Raw genomic sequence first — 18,550 nt, 5'->3', positions numbered from 1 at the left:
ACCCCCTATGTGCGTGATACAAAGTAAAGCTAAAAGAAATACAACATATATATTATTTACTCCACTTGTTAATCATAATTACATCATTTTTTTATGATAGTACGATAAAATCTTATCTTCTAACGCCACTTCATGAGTTTCAACAAATAAACTGAAGCTTATAGTAAATAGAATAATAAAAACCTATTGTAACTGTGAAACATTGTAAACATTTACTTTTCTATTAAAATGTGACACAAATATTTATTCCTTACATTAAAACTAATAATCATATTTAATTTGTATATAAATGAGAAATAAAAAAAAAATATTAATAATAAAAATTGTATTTTTCTAAAGCGGTTTGCATTACGCAATATCAATTTACTACGTAATTCAATAAAAAAAAATCTTTACTCAGCGGCAGAAGGATGTGACTGTAACGCAACGGTTGTGAGTTCGATCCCCGCTCGAGGAAATGAAATATTTATTTATTGCTCTGCTGTCGAGGCAAAGCGCGGCGTTGGGTTCCGCCACTCTACACAATGCCTCCAGAATTCGGCGGAAAGTCTCGACCTCGGTTGTTCTTGAAAACGATGTCTATTTTATTCTTATCTCTTAATTTATAAGTAAGTACCTATATAATTGTAGGTAATCAAATTATATACAAAATCTTTATAATAGGCCTAAGCAACAATTTTCAGATAAAATAAATTTCCCTAAAACATGTAGATAAGATAAGATAATTATTTACATTTATTATCTTCTTTATTTTTGTCATTGTTGTCAACTTGATATAGTTTTGCCACTAGTTAGCAAAGATTAGACATTTCCCAGTTTTGACTTTTGCCTTGATGCCAGAGCGATTAAAAAATAATAATTCATTCCCTCGAATGGGGGTAGAACCCACAACCGTCGTTACAGTCACACCCTAGCGCCGCTGGGCCACGACGGCTCGGAATATTTCAATATTTTTTATTATATTTTTATCCATTATATACCAAGATCTTCGCATCACAAATAGACCACCATTTGCGACAACGCTCACAGTCAATTGGCAAAATTACAACAAATACGTAATTGGAAGCAATTTTCTAATAAAATATGATATACGGACATACCATATCTATTACATACATATATATATATATATATATCTATATATATATATATATATATATATATATATATATATATATATATATATATCTATATATCATATATATATATATATCAGTATTTTAATATCTTTATGTAATGTGGAGATTAAAAAATGTTTATTGTTTGATATAGTAAGTGTTTGTGGGATATCGTGTTTGGATAGTAAAAGTGTAGTATTTGTGTAAGCCTGTAAGGTAAATATGAATAAATATTTAACTTTAAAAAATCAAATCAAATCAGCTTCACGCTGTATCCCGCATACAGCAGGGTAGGCAGAGGGAACCTCTTTATTTATTTATTTAATACTTTATTACATTATAATTATTATTAATTAACTTAAAAAATTTCACTATATAGTCTAAGATCCCAGAGCTGCCAGACCTATGTCATTTTAGCAAAGCTGAAATTTTAAGGACTATTAGTGTAATATGTAGTTAAGACACGCCTACTCACTAACTTGAAAATGGGGACCTTTCAGAGGTAGCGCAAAATAATACGAAACAGAGCTCAGTTCTGAATATAAAAAAGACGAAAATATACCATGCGTTTTTTAACGTCGTACGTTAAATAAAGCCAAATTTATTATAATATATGTACATACATATATGGAGTTTAACCCCGATAAAAGTCTTCTTCATCATACTGATTAGAAGAGGCGATATAAATTATGTATTAGGCTATTAATATGGCCAATTAGGGAGGAAAGTAGAAGATAGAGTGATTCTCTCCGATTTATGCTAAAAAAGTATTTAAAAATATATATATTTCTTATTAGCAATGAGTTACGGGACATCAAACGCAGTATGGTGGTACCTACACGAGTTAACATCGCGAGTTGTTTCTCAAAGCGGCAAACCTAGCGATAGATATCATCTCGGTAAAATATTGCTTCAGTGCTTTAAAGATGTTCCCGATATGATAATGCAGGTAAAATTTTCGTTTGATATATTATCTATAAATAAAAATTAAATCAGCTTCTCGCTGTGTCCCGCACACAGCTGGGTAGGCAGAGGGAACCTAGTGTTAAGACACTCCGTTCCCCACTTTCTGCCGAATTCTGGAGGCCTTTGCTTCTGAGGTACTTGGCCTCGACACCAGAGTAAAGAAATGGAAATATAAACGTAAATAAATATTTCACTTCCTCGAGTGTGGATCGAACCCATAACCGTCGTGTCATACCCTGCCGCTGTGCTACGACGGCCTCTAATACGGAAAATATATATTTATAGGAAATATATTAACTGTAATTGAAATCACCCGATCGTAATTTTCAGGTAGATGGAGCCACCGGTGAGGAAGAGACATTCAAATCAGCTCTACACAGATCGGTACGCTGTGCTACAGCTCTAACCAACTTGGGCTTGAAGGAGAATGATGTGGTCATCTTAATGGCTCCTAACCACCTTCATTTGACAATCCCGATTTACGCAGCCTTTTTCATAGGAGTTAGCGTCGCTGGGTTTGATATGAATCTCGGTGTTCGTTAGTATTTTCTTAATAAAACGTTAATGATTTTTCATATATCAAGACTTATTTTAACGTAATTGTAACAAATATATATATAATTTTAGATGAGCTTCGAGATATGATGAAATTTGTTGTTCCCAAAGCCGTGTTCTGTGAGAACTCCAATGTAAAAAATGTTGTAGAAGCTTTACAACTTTTAAATATATCAGCCCATGTCATCACCTTTGGTGAAAAGCAGGATCAATTAACATTTGAAGAATTGTTGAATAAATATGGTGATAACGTCACAGTAGATGATTATAAGTAAGTATTTGCAAAGCGCATATTATAAACAATTAATTAAAAAAAAGTAGTGGATTTTTATTATTGTTTAATACTTCTATAATATAGAAAACTTGAAATCTATCTTTGGATATATAAGCTGTTAAAATGTGGTCGTAATTTATATATTTATCTATTTCAACTTTTCTTTTACACTCATGCTTTCTGTAATATTAATTATATTCTTTGTATTTTAATTGTTACAGACCTATCGATTTCGATCCAAAAACAACAAATGCCCTCCTCGTCTCAACAAGTGGGTCTACGGGTATGCCAAAATCAACGGCGTTGACACACGAAAACGTTTTAATTGCATTTCCTTGTCTAATGTAATTTATTTATTAATTACAAGGTTTTTTAGTGGTATTGTAAATAGCAATATTTTATTAATTGAAACGGGTTCAATTTCTACAACTAAATATATTTATTTCTTATCAGTATATACTGATAACAATTAAGTATATTTACATTTATATTAGACTGAGATCCCAGGGCCCCAAAGTCTAATATGTTGTTAAGACGGTATGCGTACTTACTAACTTGAAAGTGGGACCCTTTCAGAGGTAGCGCGAACTAAATCACCACGTTTTAACGTCCTAAAGGTTATTTAACATGGGGGCCCTGGGATCTTGAACTATATTAAGATTATATATATATATTTTTATATTAAGTGCGTTTAGTATGCTTGAGGCCAGTCGTGGCACAGAGGCACAAAGCGACTGTAAATCCGACTGGTTGTGGGTTCGATCCCCAGTCGAGGAGATAAAGGGCTGTAAAGCTGATAATACATAAAGTAAATAACTCATATAAAGTATTACTTCAGGTACAGTCGGACTAAATTTCCAACGCCTTTCAACATTGGTCTGGTAATTTCGCCAATTCAATGGATCACAGCGATGTTTCAAATGGTATTATCACCAATTGTTAAGTACACACGAGTGCAGTCCTCGTCTACTTCGACTCCAGCACATGTCGCTTTCCTTTTCGAAAAGTATAAGGTGAGGAAAATTATTATTTTTATAAGGATTTTGAATGGATCCTTTTTAGGCAGATTATAACTTGGAATGCTGACTGGTGCGTGAATGAAGACTTGAATAACTTGGAATGAAATGTGTAGTATATTTTTTTCCTTTCTTTTTCTACTATTATAATGTTTGCGAAAAATAGAAAAAGTTAAAAAATCTATAACTTAGTATAAAAGACTATGATATACATACGTATTTATGTATGTAGGTGCAACGCAAGCTAAAGTTTATTCGTATTTTACCACCAGTTGTAGTGAGGGGCACAAGGTTCCATTTACACTCGAGGAAAGGAAATATTTTATATTTTCATTTCCTCCAGATTGAGAAGTGGAGAACGGAATGCCGTAATAGAAACGAAATGTCTTAATACTAGGTTCCCAGGATCCGTTTGCGAGATACAATAAGCAGTTGAAAAAAATAAATAAAACATTAAGTAGAGTAGGCAATAGTTGGGTATGTGAAAAAGTTAAAATTAATGTCAATTTTAATTTACCTAGCTAAATATTTTGTATTTCCAATTTTTTTAATGGCGGCAGAATTGCTGCAGTTCAGGAAAATGTCTGACTCCACCCAATAGGCTGTTCCATCGAAAGGGACGCAAAATAATATAGTCTGAGATCTGAAAGTAAATATGGCTATGTTAAATTGACTTGTTTTATGTAACAAGTACTATCAATTTTTTTTCGTTCTTTTTTTAAATAGTTCTTTATGGTGTGATTAAAATATATAATTATATAAGCTAATAACATTTTAGATTAAAACGTATTAAATGCGTATATTTCGTATTATAAATTTTTGTAAATCCTGCATTACGATATTTTTTTTTTAGTATTAGTATACATAGACCGAGGATTCTTGCTGTATTACCTTACTGAAAATAATTGCTCTGAAGATATAATGGGCACTGCCAAGTCAACCTTTTTAACGAAGTAAATGAAATATACTTAGATTTAAACAATCGTTCCCTGTACTATACGTTCTTTCGTGTGAGTAAAAGCAATTTGATCGAAGCTCCTATTAATTTATAATGTCCTAGTATCCAATGTTTTGAGTTGGGGGATACGGTGATGACAAACAGTACTTGTACTTATTTATTGTTCTCAGCTTGTCTAATTTGGGATTACTGTATTATTGTGCAAATTTAACCACCGCTTCCATTATGATTCCCTGGTATCCAATGTTTTGAGTTGAGGGATATGGTAATGGTAAAAATGACCACCGTCGTAATCTATATATATAAAAGGACTTGTCCTCACTGACTGAGGTAAGACGCACGCACAGCCGTAACCGCTAAAGGTAGAAACGTTAAATTTGAACAAAAGTTTACTTTTGTAATCTGGACATCCACTAAGAAGGGATTTTGAAAAATTTTAACCCTAAAGGGGTGAAATAGGGGTTCAAAGTTTGTATGGAAAAAAAATTAAATCGGCACCGATTTTTATAGAATTTGAAATTTAGATTTTTAAAAGTATTTAATTGAACACGTGTTTCATCGTTTTCTAGAATTCTCCCCCTAAGGGTGCAAATAAGGGGTTGAAAGTTTGTATGGGAAAATTCTTAAATCGCCACCGATTTTTATAAAATTTGCAATTTAGACTCTTAAAAATATTTCATTGAACACATATTTCATGGGTTATTAGAATTGACCCTTAAATACGCAAGCGAAGCTGCGCGCGTCCGCTAGTATATATATATTTCAGAAGTATAATTTGAACCACCTTTTGAATTACGATAACCTAGTATCGTTTGTATTGAGGTGTGGGGTACAACGGCTCAAAAAGCTTTATCCATACATCCTTGGCCATTTCTAGCAAATTTAACGTTGGGTAGGGTGTATGTAGACATTCCAGGCCACCTCTTCTATATAATTACTAGCGGACGCGCGCAGCTTCGCATGCGTATTTAAGGGTGAATTCTAATAACCCATGAAACATTTGTTCAATGAAATATTTTTAAGAGTCTAAATATCAAATTTTATAAAAATCGGTGGCGATTTAAGAATTTTCCCATACAAACTTTCAACCCCTTATTTGCACCCTTAGGGTGAGAATTCTAGAAAACGAAGAAACACGTGTTCAATTAAATGCTTTTAAAAATCTAAATTTCAAATTTTATAAAAATCGGTGCCGATTAAAATTTTTTTCCATACAAACTTTGAACCCCTATTTCACCCCTTTAGGGTAAAAATTTTTCAAAATCCCTTCTTAGTGGATATCCAGATTACGAAAGTAAACTTTTGTCCAAATTTAACGTTTCTACGCACAGCGGTTACGGCTGTGCGTGCGTCTTACCTCAGTCAGTGAGGACAAGTCCTTCTATATAATAATAATATAATAATAAGCTTTATTTCAATTCCATACAGAACAGATAACAATAAAATCAAATAAATAAAATTAGACATTGTTACATTCAAAAAATTCATTAACAATGATACATTCATATTTATAAAAATTTAAACATTGACATTTTGTTACAATTAATAATTTGTTACAATTATTTAATTTACAATTTAATCTACAATTAACTAATTATTTAATTTGTTACAATTTACATTATAGTTTGCTATATTTAATTTCGTTTTAAATTATTTATTATTTAAATTGTTTTTAATTGTATGGACCCCTATTGGGTAAAAGCCTCCCCCAAGGCATGCCATGATTCTCTATCCTTAGCTGTGTCCAGCCAACTTCCGCCCGCTATCACTACGATTTAGTTAGTATTTACTCTCGGGGGGTTTTGGTCGTGACCCCGCGGTGACCGGCCGTACTGGGAGATTAGGGGTTAGTAGAAGAGGGACCGATTTTGATTGCTATGCTGTTTTGTGCTGTGATATTTTTGTTTGACATGGAACTGTTTCTTTTGGGGCGAGGATTAGCTTGGGCTGTTGTATTATATAATTTTTCATATCTCCTTTATTTTTCCTAGGTTGCTTGCTAATCTTTTTAAAGTTTTGGCTACCAAGATGAATTTTCTCCGGGGTTTCAGACAAGTTCCTTTTGTTTGACTGTTTGTATTGGGGTTTCTGGTTATTCATTATAATAAGTTTGTCATGTTTTATAAAAGCGGTGTTGCCTGCCTCTCTTTCTTTCTGTAATTGGATTTGTAGTTCTTTACGTTACGTTACGAGAGAGGGCGCCACTGTGTCACTGTTAACATCGTACTCCGTAATAATTAAGTTTTAAAAATATTTAAGTTCTCCAAAGTAAAGTGAAACATACACAACATAGAATCAGTGCTTGTACTACTTCGATCAACATAAAAAGTGTAGTGTATAAACCACAAAATTTACTAAAAAGTGCACTAAAAACTTTTTGCTAAAAGACCGTTACGCCGTTAAGAAATTCAAGATATAAGATTAATTATAGTGAAAAATAGTAGTGTAATGTGTGTGTGATGAAACTAAAACTCGAAAAACATTAAAAAAGTGTAAAATAAAAACGTTTAAAGTTACATTCCGAAAAGTGCCAAATAATTATATTTTCGATTGAAAACTCCTCGGCCTAAGTATTGAACAGCGGCATCTATTGTAACCTATTAGAACTTCTTAGTCAGATCTTAGGTCGATCCGCGTTCAGAAACAAGACAACTCAATCGACTATATAGCAAAACTCTTCTTATTGTAAATAGAGGGCGCTCAGAGCTTCATAAACCCAGAATGGAGGAAATAAAAAATATACTTAGGAGACTTCTGTGCTACAAATGTCAACTGTCAAATATAGTACTGCAATGTGTCAATGTCACTGTCAATGTCTTCCGCTCCCGCTCTTTTCATTTTGTTATTAAGTTACTAATTTTAGCGGGAAGACATATTTGGCCCTCATATACTTGAGGTTACACGTGTTGTAGTCGATGTGATTTGTTACTAGGTTGTTAATAGATAATTATTAGCAAGTTATAAAGTAATTTAAATGTTTTAATTAATAAATATTGTGAATTGGTTAAAAGAGCTGCTATAATTAACACTGAGTAAATACCTATATGTGTTTTCGAATGTTGTTGGTGTTTTATATAAGTTTCATGTTATATAAACTTCAATTTATAGTTATTTTGATTTTTAATAAATAAGATTGTATTTGTAACATTAGTGTTGTGTAGTTTTCTTTTGATATTTCACTTCTGAAACCTAATTTCAGAAGTGGGATACCTATCTAAGCCCATCAGGCCAGATCCTTGTACCTTATAATTTTGTTATTTTTGTGAAAGCAAATAAAACACCAGTTTCATCATTTCTCTTTTCTTAAATGATTTATTGCCTATATAGAAATACAGTGTTAGATATGGGTGATGCTGGAAGTAAATCACAAAACAAATCACGTCGACCGGACACGACACGTGGTCGCGGTTAGCGAGATAGGTTAAGTCATTTGAAAGCCATGTTATGGAACTCGAGCGCTAAGGGTGTCTCGAGCGCTCGCGCTGGTGCTTTCATGGTGCTGTTGCAGGACATTCATGCCGCCGCCGTGCCGCTATGAGGTGCTTCTGCTCCCACGACAAGTGACGCGTCCCCGCGCGTCTCTTGTACCTCTGCTGGCGATGTGCAACGCTTACCTGAGCGTCTTGGTGTACCTCTGTACTCCCTCAGCTCGCGATGCGCGACGCTTACCTGAGCGTCTTGGTGTGCCTCTGCACGCCCTCAGCTCGCGATGCGCGACGCTTACCTGAGCGTCTTGGTGTGCCTCTGCACGCCCTCAGCTCGCGATGCGCGACGCTTACCTGAGCGTCTTGGTGTGCCTCTGCACGACCTCAGCTCGCGATGCGCGACGCTTTCCTGCGCGTCTTGGTGTGCCTCTGCACGCGCTCAGCTCGCGATGTGCGACGCATTCCTGCGCGTCTTCGTGTGCGTCTGCACACCCTCTGCTCGCAATGTGCGATGCGTCTGCGAGACTGCTTGCGATGCGGTCCCCGCGCATATCTGCGCGCCACTGCTCTCGATGCGGTTCCCGCGCGTGTCTGCGCGCCTCTGATACTGATGAGCGACGCGTCCCCGCACGTGTATGCGCGCTTCTGCTTGCAATGCGCGACGCGTCTCTGTGTGTCTCCAGGTATCTGAGTGCCTCTACTGGTGAGCATTACAATGCATTTCTTTGGAGATTAGACAAACTTGAAAAAGGTAAAAAGTAATATTTCTTCTCATAATTCAACCTGTCATGCTAGTTTGTTAAAAACAAATTTAAATGATTAACTGTTAGATTTGATACTTTTCCCAAAGGTGCATTATCTGAAAGTATGGCCTCTGATACCTCATCACCTTCTCAATGTACTTCAGGGGTTACCAAGTTAGCCTGTAATCTTTCTGATGCAATAAAATCTTTAAATAGTTGAATAATACAAAACTATTTTATATCAAACTGACTTTGTTATCAATAATATTGAGCTATAGTGTGAGGAGGTGGAGAGGGTTAGAAGTGCTAATAACTGGAATGATTCAGAATGTTTATCACATGACTCTGGGCGCCTTAAGGGTGATGTTCATGGTTGAATGAGTGAGTGAGTGATTACTGGTGATCATAGGTGGTTGATGTTTTATGCAGGCTGATTCTGAAGAGTCCTGCGGTTGTGCTTAGTGTGCTAGAGGAGAGACGGGTGCCAGTTTGCCTTGAGATGATTCTTGTCAATGTATATAGGGCTTAGTGAATTGAATTAAATTCTTGATATATGGCGTTTCGAGCTTGCCAGTTGAGCATAATTCATAGTGACTAAAAAAAAAAAAAAGAAAGACAAGAGATTCATAGCTTAATAATTGGGCGTCCGTTACACAATTCTTTTAGATTGGAACAATTTTATTGTTGGTGAAGGGGGTGTGAGTAACATTGGATAAGGAAACCTAGGAATGGTAGCAGTATGACTTGTAACCTTTGTTTGTTCTGAAATGTTTGTTGTGTGAGGGAGAACCAATAAACTGTACCTTAGAGAGTGAGTAATACTGTTACTTTGTTGGAAGGAAATGGTTTTGTTTCCTTGGCTATTGATGAGCTCTCACTTGAAGGGTGAGTAATACTGTTACTTTGTTGGAAGGAAATGGTTTTGTTTCCTTGACTATTGATGAGCTCTCACTTGGAGGGTGAGTAATACTGTTACTTTGTTGGAAGGAAATGGTTTTGTTTCCTTGACTATTGATGAGCTCTCACTTGGAGGGTGAGTAATACTGTTACTTTGTTGGAAGGAAATGGTTTTGTTTCCTTGGCTATTGATGAGCTCTCACTTGGAGGGTGAGTAATACTGTTACTTTGTTGGAAGGAAATGGTTTTGTTTCCTTGGCTATTGATCAGCTCTCACTTGGAGGGTGAGTATCACTGTTACTTTGTTGGCAGGAAATGGTTTTGTGCCCTTGGCTATTGATGAGTTCTCACTTGGAACTGACTTGATAGGTGTTCCGAGATCTTGCATGCCTGTTCTAGTTATTATAGATGCTGATGTTATTGTATGTAGAATGTGTGTGCTGTTATGTACATTTGGCTTAAAGTTGTTTTAAAAAAAAAAAAAAAAAGATTTAATCAATTAAAAAGAGATTTGGTAATAATTTAAAACATATTAATTAAAGTCTCAATCATAAAACAAATAGAATTGAGTCACAGTGGAGATAGGAAAATGTGTGGCTGTTAGGAGAGTTTCAGGTAGACTAACTATGTTTTATACTAATGACTTATTAATGCATACATAGTATTGAAGTGATGCAATGCTGCAGATAAGGGTGCAAACCTTGTATATAACTTAGGATTTATCAAATTAAACAAATTAGGATTATTAATATTTTTAATTTATGTGCAATTGCAACAATTGTCTGCTATAAGATTGAAATCAGAATGAGTAGAATTTAATTTAATTGTTGGATTAATTGAACTAATAAATTTTACATAACAAGTAAATATAAAAATTGTAAATTTTATGTTAATAAAACCAAATGTAATATTTTCATGCCTAATGGTAGAATGTATATGGAGACTAAATATTAATAATTAATTAATTACATCTGTAACATATGTTGTAGGTAACATTCTGAGTAAATAAATTCAGCTTCAAAGTTAAAATTCCAGTGTCAAATAAAGTTACATTGAAATCATTGTTATTACAATTAACATGCAATTTAGTAGATTTGAATAAATAAAGACCCATCAGTTATTACCTAGTGATTGACAAAAATGTAAATTTCCTAAAATAAAATTTGTTTTACAAATAGTAGGAAGTGAATTAAAAGCCATAACATACATAGACATAATTTCGGGTTCACAAATAGGATTATCGATTAAATCAAGTTCATTATGATTACTACATATATAATTTTTGCTAAGACTAAGTTTACAACTATTACTTACGAGTATATTACTGAGGATACAATATTTAGACTTATCTCTATTAATGGCTATATAAGTAATTAGCGGGAGAGATTATTGTAGCAAAAGATTTCTGTGTACTACTATTATGAGGTTAAGGAGTTTGAACTATTTTAAACAGATTAAAATGGGAAATTGAAACCAGAAGAATGTTTATAGTAAATAATAATTTATTGTTTATGATATAGAAGACAAATTCAGACAACTTAATTAGTGAGGAGTAAACAATGCCTAGGAATATCTATTGTCCTGGTCTGAAGTGTGAAGTGTGTCTGTATTGAAGTGTCTGTCAGCACATTCAGCGTTTGGCAGCACATTAATGTACCACTTAAGTTATTAGCTGGATTCTCTTATGTACATAATAAATAAATTTTCACATTATTCGGTCGCTGGTGCCATTAAATGTGCAAACAACGGTAAATATGGGAAAATGCTTATCTTCCCTATGGGGTGGGGAAAAGCTTAAAGTATATGAAATTGTCAGCTATCTTGAAGAGAGGAGTGTAGTATGTATGTTGGAGGGTGCAATCCAAAGTGTGTATACGTGTTGATTGTGGGGCAATGAAAGGGTTGAATGTCGGAGGATGCTATCTTCTCCCTTTGATTGATGATCACACACGGATAATTTGGTGGTGGTGGTGGTTATGAATATTTTATGTAAACATGTGTTGGATGTTGTCATATTTTATGTAAACACATATTGAATGTGGTCATGTTTTAGAATATGTTGATGACGTTGATAATGCGTTATGATGGGATTCAGTTACTATTAATATTCAAACAAAAAAAAAAAAAACCGATTTTCCCATAAAATTTCGAATATGTTTATTACTTCAACAGAAATTGAACACGTTGGTTGAATTATAAATAGAGGTCAGGTTAGGCCGAGCTTCTATAAGACTGAGGCAATTAATTATTGAGTGGTGGTAGTTAAACCACTCGAGGAGTTCTAACATGGTACAATGGCATGGGGATTAGTAACTGGAAATTTGTACTGCCTTTTTCGTTGTCAAGTTATTTTAACTATATTGCACTAATTCTTGCTTTGTTGTCTAGCACAATTTCTTTTTAAATCATTACATGCTTACATACATACAGACCGACATTTTATTTTTCTCTTCCTCCATTAATTCTTTTTCTAAATGTTTAATTTTTGTCTCACAACTAAGGTGGGGCTTAGTGTACAATACTGGTGTAATGTGGCAGTTTGTTTATTGAGTTCAATTGGATGTGTGGTCCCTTTGGGCACAGACATGGGGTTGGGTTGGGTGTTTTGACTTTGACTTGTAACAGACGTTTGGTCTGATGAGACATATGGCCTGAGAAATTTTGACGGGTGTGTGGCCCTGAAAGATTTTGTGAAGAGCGTTTGGCTCTGAAGGATGTTTGGTCCTTGCTGACATTATGGCCTTGTGGACCATGTGACATTCATGTGGACGTTTGGTCCTTGTGGACCATGTGACGCCCATGTGGACGTTTGGTTCTTGTGGATATTTGGTCAAGGTGGACATTTGGTCCTTGCTGACATTATGGCCTTGTGGACCATGTGACATTCATGTGGACGTTTGGTCCTTGTGGACCATGTGACGCCCATGTGGACGTTTGGTTCTTGTGGATATTTGGTCAAGGTGGACATTTGGTCCTTGCTGACGTTTGGTCATTGTGGACCATGTGACGTCTATGTGAACGTTTGGTCATTGTGGACCATGTGACGTCTATGTGAACGTTTGGTCATTGTGGACCATGTGACGTCTATGTGAACGTTTGGTCATTGTGGACCATGTGACGTCTATGTGAACGTTTGGTCATTGTGGACCATGTGACGTCTATGTGAACGTTTGGTCATTGTGGACCATGTGACGACTATGTGAACGTTTGGTCATTGTGGACCATGTGACGTCTATGTGAACGTTTGGTCATTGTGGACCATGTGACGTCTATGTGAACGTTTGGTCATTGTGGACCATGTGACGTCTATGTGGACGTTTGGTCCTGGCAGACAGAGGGGACGCCTTCTGACTGTTCTGTTCACAGGTTCCAGAGTTTGCTGCACCGGACTGAACATACTTGGATATGAAGATTTTACAGGGTTAAAAATGAGAGCTCTCAAAACTTTTTATTTTTATATCTTTTGTCTGTACATTTTGATTGCCTATCCATTTATGTTGTAATGTTTAGACATTTATAAACTTAAAATTTTAGATGATGAAGACAGCGAATATGGTACTACTGTAGAATTTTCATCAATACAGCCATGAAACGACGCTGATGACTTTGGGGCTAATCGGGATGCACCAGCATGTGATCAGGCAACTGGATCAGCTACGTCGGGGACGACGCAGGGTCAGAATGGCCGACTTAGGAGACTTCTGTGCTACAAATGTCAACTGTCAAATATAGTACTGCAATGTGTCAATGTCACTGTCAATGTCTTCCGCTCCCGCTCTTTTCATTTTGTTATTAAGTTACTAATTTTAGCGGGAAGACATATTTGGCCCTCATATACTTGAGGTTACACGTGTTGTAGTCGATGTGATTTGTTACTAGGTTGTTAATAGATAATTATTAGCAAGTTATAAAGTAATTTAAATGTTTTAATTAATAAATATTGTGAATTGGTTAAAAGAGCTGCTATAATTAACACTGAGTAAATACCTATATGTGTTTTCGAATGTTGTTGGTGTTTTATATAAGTTTCATGTTATATAAACTTCAATTTATAGTTATTTTGATTTTTAATAAATAAGATTGTATTTGTAACATTAGTGTTGTGTAGTTTTCTTTTGATATTTCACTTCTGAAACCTAATTATATGTTAATTAACATGCAGCAAGATATAAAGCAACAAAAACAGGTCATGCTAGAAATGAAAGAAGATATAAAAAGTACAATAATCAGCAGCCTTAACGAGAAGTTTAATAATTTGGAACTCAAAAACGAGCTCTTGGAGAAAAAAATTGAGGATCAAACAAATAAAATTAACAGTTTAGGAAGGCAGCTCCGACGCAAAAATCTAGTCTTGTTTGGCGTAGAAGAAAGTGAAAAATCATACGATGAACTGGAAAAAATAGTAATAAATATAATAAATGCATACATAAAAATTTCATGTGACACTAGCAACATTGAAGCTGTTAGAAGATTAGGGAAAAAAGGCGAGAAAGTTAGACCAGTAGTGATAACTTTCAACACATTGGGCTTCAAACTAAAAATACAAAAAAATAAACGATTCCTACAAAATACATCATACTACCTAAAAAAAAAAAAGAGGACTATCCATTTGAAATTTTAATGAAACGTAAAGAACTACAAAGCCACCTCTTCTAATGTAATGAATTCCTGGTATTTAACGTTTCAGTGTGTAGGATACGGTGGCTTAAAAAGGTTTTGGTTTACATCTAATTTATTTTCAGTAAATTTCACGTTATTATAGACTGTACTACGAATTAATCCACCTCTTGTGTTGTGATGATATCCTGGTATTCTACATTTCGGTGTGTAGAATACAGCGATGATAGCAAGTTTTTCCATAATAATTATTATTATATCTCAGTAATTTTTAAGTTAGAAAGGCTGTATGTAGAGAGATATTTGGAACTGCTTGTTCTGTTATGATATCCTGATATTCTACGTTTCGATACGTAGGATACAGCGGTCACAACAAGTTTATCTATTATTTTTTTTATCTATCTATTAGTTTATCTATTAACAAGCTTATCTATTTAACAATTTTATCTATTAGTTTATTTCTTTTTTTACAGTATTTTTTAAGTCGTAGAGGCTGTATGTAGAGATAACTTAAACCACTAGTTTCGTTTTGATAACCTAGTATTTATTGCCCATAATAATTTTACTATTGTCCATAATAAAAAAAATTGTCCATAAAAAATATTATTTCTTTCTATAAACTAGAAAGGCTGTATATGTGAGCGAGAGATATTCAAAACTGCTTTTGTTATGATATAATGGTATTCAACGGTGTATATTACAGCGATGACAGCAAATTTGTCCATAACAGCTCTTTTAATATGAAATTATTTTCACATACCCTGCAAACATGTGAAAAGATATATTCTATTTATATAGAAAAAATCGTCTCTCTAAAAAAAAAATAAAAAATATATATTAACAATAAAAAAATAAAAATTAAAAAATATTTTTTTCTTTGCAGCCTCACTTCACGATAATGAGTCCTCCCTTTCTTAAATCATTATTGAAATCTGAGGCCAAGTGTGATTTTTCATCACTTCAGTTCTTCGGAGTGGCAGGCAGTGCCATTTCCAAGGAGTTTTATAAAGAAATTAAGGTAATATCGCGCCCAATTGTTATGGTTTCTCTTAGATTAATTTTTATTTAAGCTCAGTTAAGAAAAAATGATAAAGACCAATTGTAGAGCAGAGGCATGTGTGTGAGCATGTTATGGGTTCATTTCCCACTTGAAAAATTAAATGATTAATATTTTCATTTCCTTGCTCCCTTCAATTTCCTTCCGCCACTCAACACGTAATGGATCCAGAATTCGGTGGAAACTGGGATATGGTAGCGTCATAATGGGAACGGAGTGACTTAACACTACGTTTCCAAGTTCCCTCTTCCTACATGGTCATGGATATAGCGTGAACCTAAAAAATAAGAAAATTGACTATTTTGATCATAATAACACTCATCTTTTTCACATGTTTATTTCAGGAGGTGGTCCCAAATGCCTATGTGCAAAATGGTTATGGAATGAGTGAAATATCAGGGATATTCAGCGACCCCATGTACTCTCCTCCTGGCTCTGTTGGTATGCCGCTTAACCATTTACAATGGAAAGTAAGTACCTGACCATTATTTATTGAAAAACTGATACAAATATTTTTTTATTGTGGTCGATATATGTATATCAGCTTCACGCTGCATCCCGCACACAGTAGGGTAGGCAGAGGGAACCTCGTGTTAAGTAAGACGCTTTCTGCCGAATTCTAGAGGCATTGCGTGTTGAGTGGCGGAACTTAACTCCGCGTTTTGCCTCGACACTAATACAAAAAAGAGCTAATACAAAATTTATCGAATATGCAGTTGTATGTATGTATAGTGAGATAACACCATATTTTCTCTCCCTTTATTTTCAGATAGTTAACCCAGACTCTAACGAAGTAATATCTGAACCAAATGTAACTGGAGAATTGGTTTTAAAAGGACCATCTGTTACTAAGGTTGTTATTATTTTATTGATAAATTAAGTAAAAATAAAATTATTTTTAGCACTTGTTAATTAACTAATACTTTCTTCTAGGGCTACTATAATAACCCAGAAATGAATGCTATAGCTTTTGATGAAGATGGTTGGTTCAAATCGGGTGATCTCGTGTACAGAGATAGCAATTACAATTTTTATTTTGTAGACCGTTTGAAATTATTACTCAAATATAATAATCATCAGGTAGGAATTAATAATATTTAAATTAATTTATACATATTATACTCGTAAATAAAAAGAGCACGCAAGTTTTCACGCTTGGTTGATAATGAATTGATAATATTTTTAAATAACATTAAAATACTTATTTTTGAACTGTATTAAAATTATAAGCAAAGTATTCCTAAAAGGGTTCCATTTTTACCTTTTGAAGTATGGAACTCTAAAAAACGATATTCTTATAGTATAACTATATTATTCAACAGCCTGTCTATCTGCCTGTTCGAAATCAGATTTATCCTCTGGGACACAGAAAAAGATAAAATCTGTTAACTTTTATAAATTTTACTTCCCATTGACCTATATTTATTAAAAAAAATAGATATTCACACTTTATGAATTATTTTTTGACTATCAGGTATCACCAATAGAAATAGAAACAGTCATCTTAAAACATCCAAAAGTATCGAACGCAGCAGTGACTGGTCTCCCTGACCCAGACTGTGGAGATTTACCTGTTGCTGTCGTGGTTTTACATGACAATGCTACTGTCACAGCCCAAGAGATCAAAGATTTAGTTAAAGGTGAGTTTTGAATAAAGCGGGGATTCCCACAATAACATTGTGGTAAGGGATTACCATTAATGGTGAGGGATTGAGGTAGGACAAGCGGGGACGTGGAGGCAGAAGAGAGAAATGGACTTTTTATAGACTGGTCTACCTACGATATCTCTGTTAGTATCTTATAAAGTCTCTACATAATGTGAAGTTTCTACCGAAGTTTTTATATATTAGGTACCTTATTTTTTTTAGCTTCACCATGAATTTCGTGTAAAGCAGAGTAAGCAGAGGGTGCCTTGTGCTAAGACACTCTGTTACTTATTTTAACCCAACGACGCATTTTGCCTTGTTACCAGAGAATAAAATGAAAATATTGAATATTTCATTCCCCTCAATGTGAATGGAACCCACTATCGTCGCGATTACAGTCACACCCTTGTGGCACTGGGCCACAATGGAAACGAACGGCAACATGAATGGTTTATTTACCTTTATCTATATATATAAAATCGAAAGGTCACTCACTCATCACGAAATCTCGGAGACTACATGTGCTAGGAATCTCAAATTTTGCATAGGAGTTACTTATACGACGTAGGTGCTCGCTAAGACGGGAATTTGCAATATTCGACTTCTAAGGGGTTGTTTTTGGGGTCGAAAGTTTGTATGAAACTTCGTTACTCCAAATGCTAAGAGTCTTAAATTTTGCATGGACGTCACTAGGACGTAGTCATGGAGACAGAAATTAACAATAACATAGTTCACGCGGGTGTAACCGCGAGCGGGCCGCTAGTATAATATATTTGTATGTATATTTTAATAGACTAGCTCTCAGTGAATTCAGTTTCAATTTCAATTATTTATATTACAGACTCGCTTTCCGATACAAAACAATTGAGAGGCGGAGTGATATTTGTTAAAGAACTTCCAACCACTTCAACGTCAAAAGTTGATAGATCTAAACTAAAGGAGCTTGCGATGACACTGAAAAGAGAGTAATATGTACTTATGTTATAAATAAACCTATTTTGTATTGTTGAAAATGTTTTTTTTTTAATTTTTAAAATTGAGAATATATTGTTTCCTTTTTTATTTTCAACTTCAACTTCCACTTTCAAATCATTCATTTTATTACGAGACTCTGAAATCTTTCTGAAATCTTAAGTCTTTTATGTATTTTATAGCCTTTTGGGATTGTTTTAAAAAACATTTCAATTAAATCTTATTGAATTGATTGATTTTCGATACTTTGGGCCACATAAGAAAATAAGAAAAAAAAAATATACATAATTTGAGTGCTTAATTTAG

General features: G+C 34.4%; 2 protein-coding genes across 3 annotated transcripts; both read left to right on the top strand.

Annotated features, from left to right (window-relative positions):
* The first annotated feature begins 1,233 nt into the window (after nt 1–1,233).
* On the top strand, nt 1,234–18,285 carry LOC146540565 (luciferin 4-monooxygenase-like). Of its 2 annotated transcripts, XM_085202529.1 has the most exons (12): nt 1,234–1,334; nt 1,916–2,067; nt 2,415–2,622; nt 2,712–2,910; nt 3,135–3,257; nt 3,752–3,926; nt 15,453–15,587; nt 15,971–16,096; nt 16,396–16,479; nt 16,560–16,706; nt 17,101–17,266; nt 18,114–18,285. In XM_085202529.1, exons 2-12 carry the CDS (start codon nt 1,918–1,920, stop codon nt 18,239–18,241), a joined length of 1,641 nt encoding a protein of 546 aa, XP_085058655.1. In that variant the 5' UTR covers nt 1,234–1,334; nt 1,916–1,917; the 3' UTR covers nt 18,242–18,285. The 2 variants fall into 2 exon arrangements, with proteins under 2 accessions (XP_085058655.1, XP_085058665.1); XM_085202539.1 differs by lacking the exon at nt 16,396–16,479 and having other exon boundaries at nt 1,245–1,334.
* Nucleotides 7,624–14,049, top strand: LOC146540566 (uncharacterized). The gene is made up of 2 exons (XM_085202595.1): nt 7,624–8,995; nt 13,487–14,049. The coding sequence occupies exons 1-2, from the start codon at nt 8,707–8,709 to the stop codon at nt 13,540–13,542; spliced, it is 345 nt and encodes a 114-aa protein (XP_085058721.1). The 5' UTR covers nt 7,624–8,706; the 3' UTR covers nt 13,543–14,049.
* Nucleotides 18,286–18,550: the final 265 nt, after the last annotated feature.

Source organism: Heliconius melpomene, chromosome 2 (assembly GCF_056956725.1).
Source record: "Heliconius melpomene rosina isolate 202511_hmr_F chromosome 2, ASM5695672v1, whole genome shotgun sequence".
NCBI lineage: Eukaryota > Metazoa > Arthropoda > Insecta > Lepidoptera > Nymphalidae > Heliconius > Heliconius melpomene.
Note: the sequence above shows the minus strand (reverse complement) of the source record. Positions and strands in the feature narration are given on the sequence as shown.

Excerpts from the sequence above, each read along its gene's own strand:
- LOC146540565 (XM_085202529.1), top strand. The coding sequence starts at position 1,918 with ATGAGTTACGGGACATCAAACGCAGTATGGTGGTACCTACACGAGTTA. Across the intron at positions 2,911-3,134 it reads GTCACAGTAGATGATTATAA|ACCTATCGATTTCGATCCAA; the intron begins GTAAGTATTTGC and ends TAATTGTTACAG. Across the intron at positions 3,927-15,452 it reads TCCTTTTCGAAAAGTATAAG|CCTCACTTCACGATAATGAG; the intron begins GTGAGGAAAATT and ends TTTTCTTTGCAG.
- LOC146540566 (XM_085202595.1), top strand. The coding sequence starts at position 8,707 with ATGCGCGACGCTTTCCTGCGCGTCTTGGTGTGCCTCTGCACGCGCTCA. Across the intron at positions 8,996-13,486 it reads GCGTCTCTGTGTGTCTCCAG|ATGATGAAGACAGCGAATAT; the intron begins GTATCTGAGTGC and ends TTAAAATTTTAG.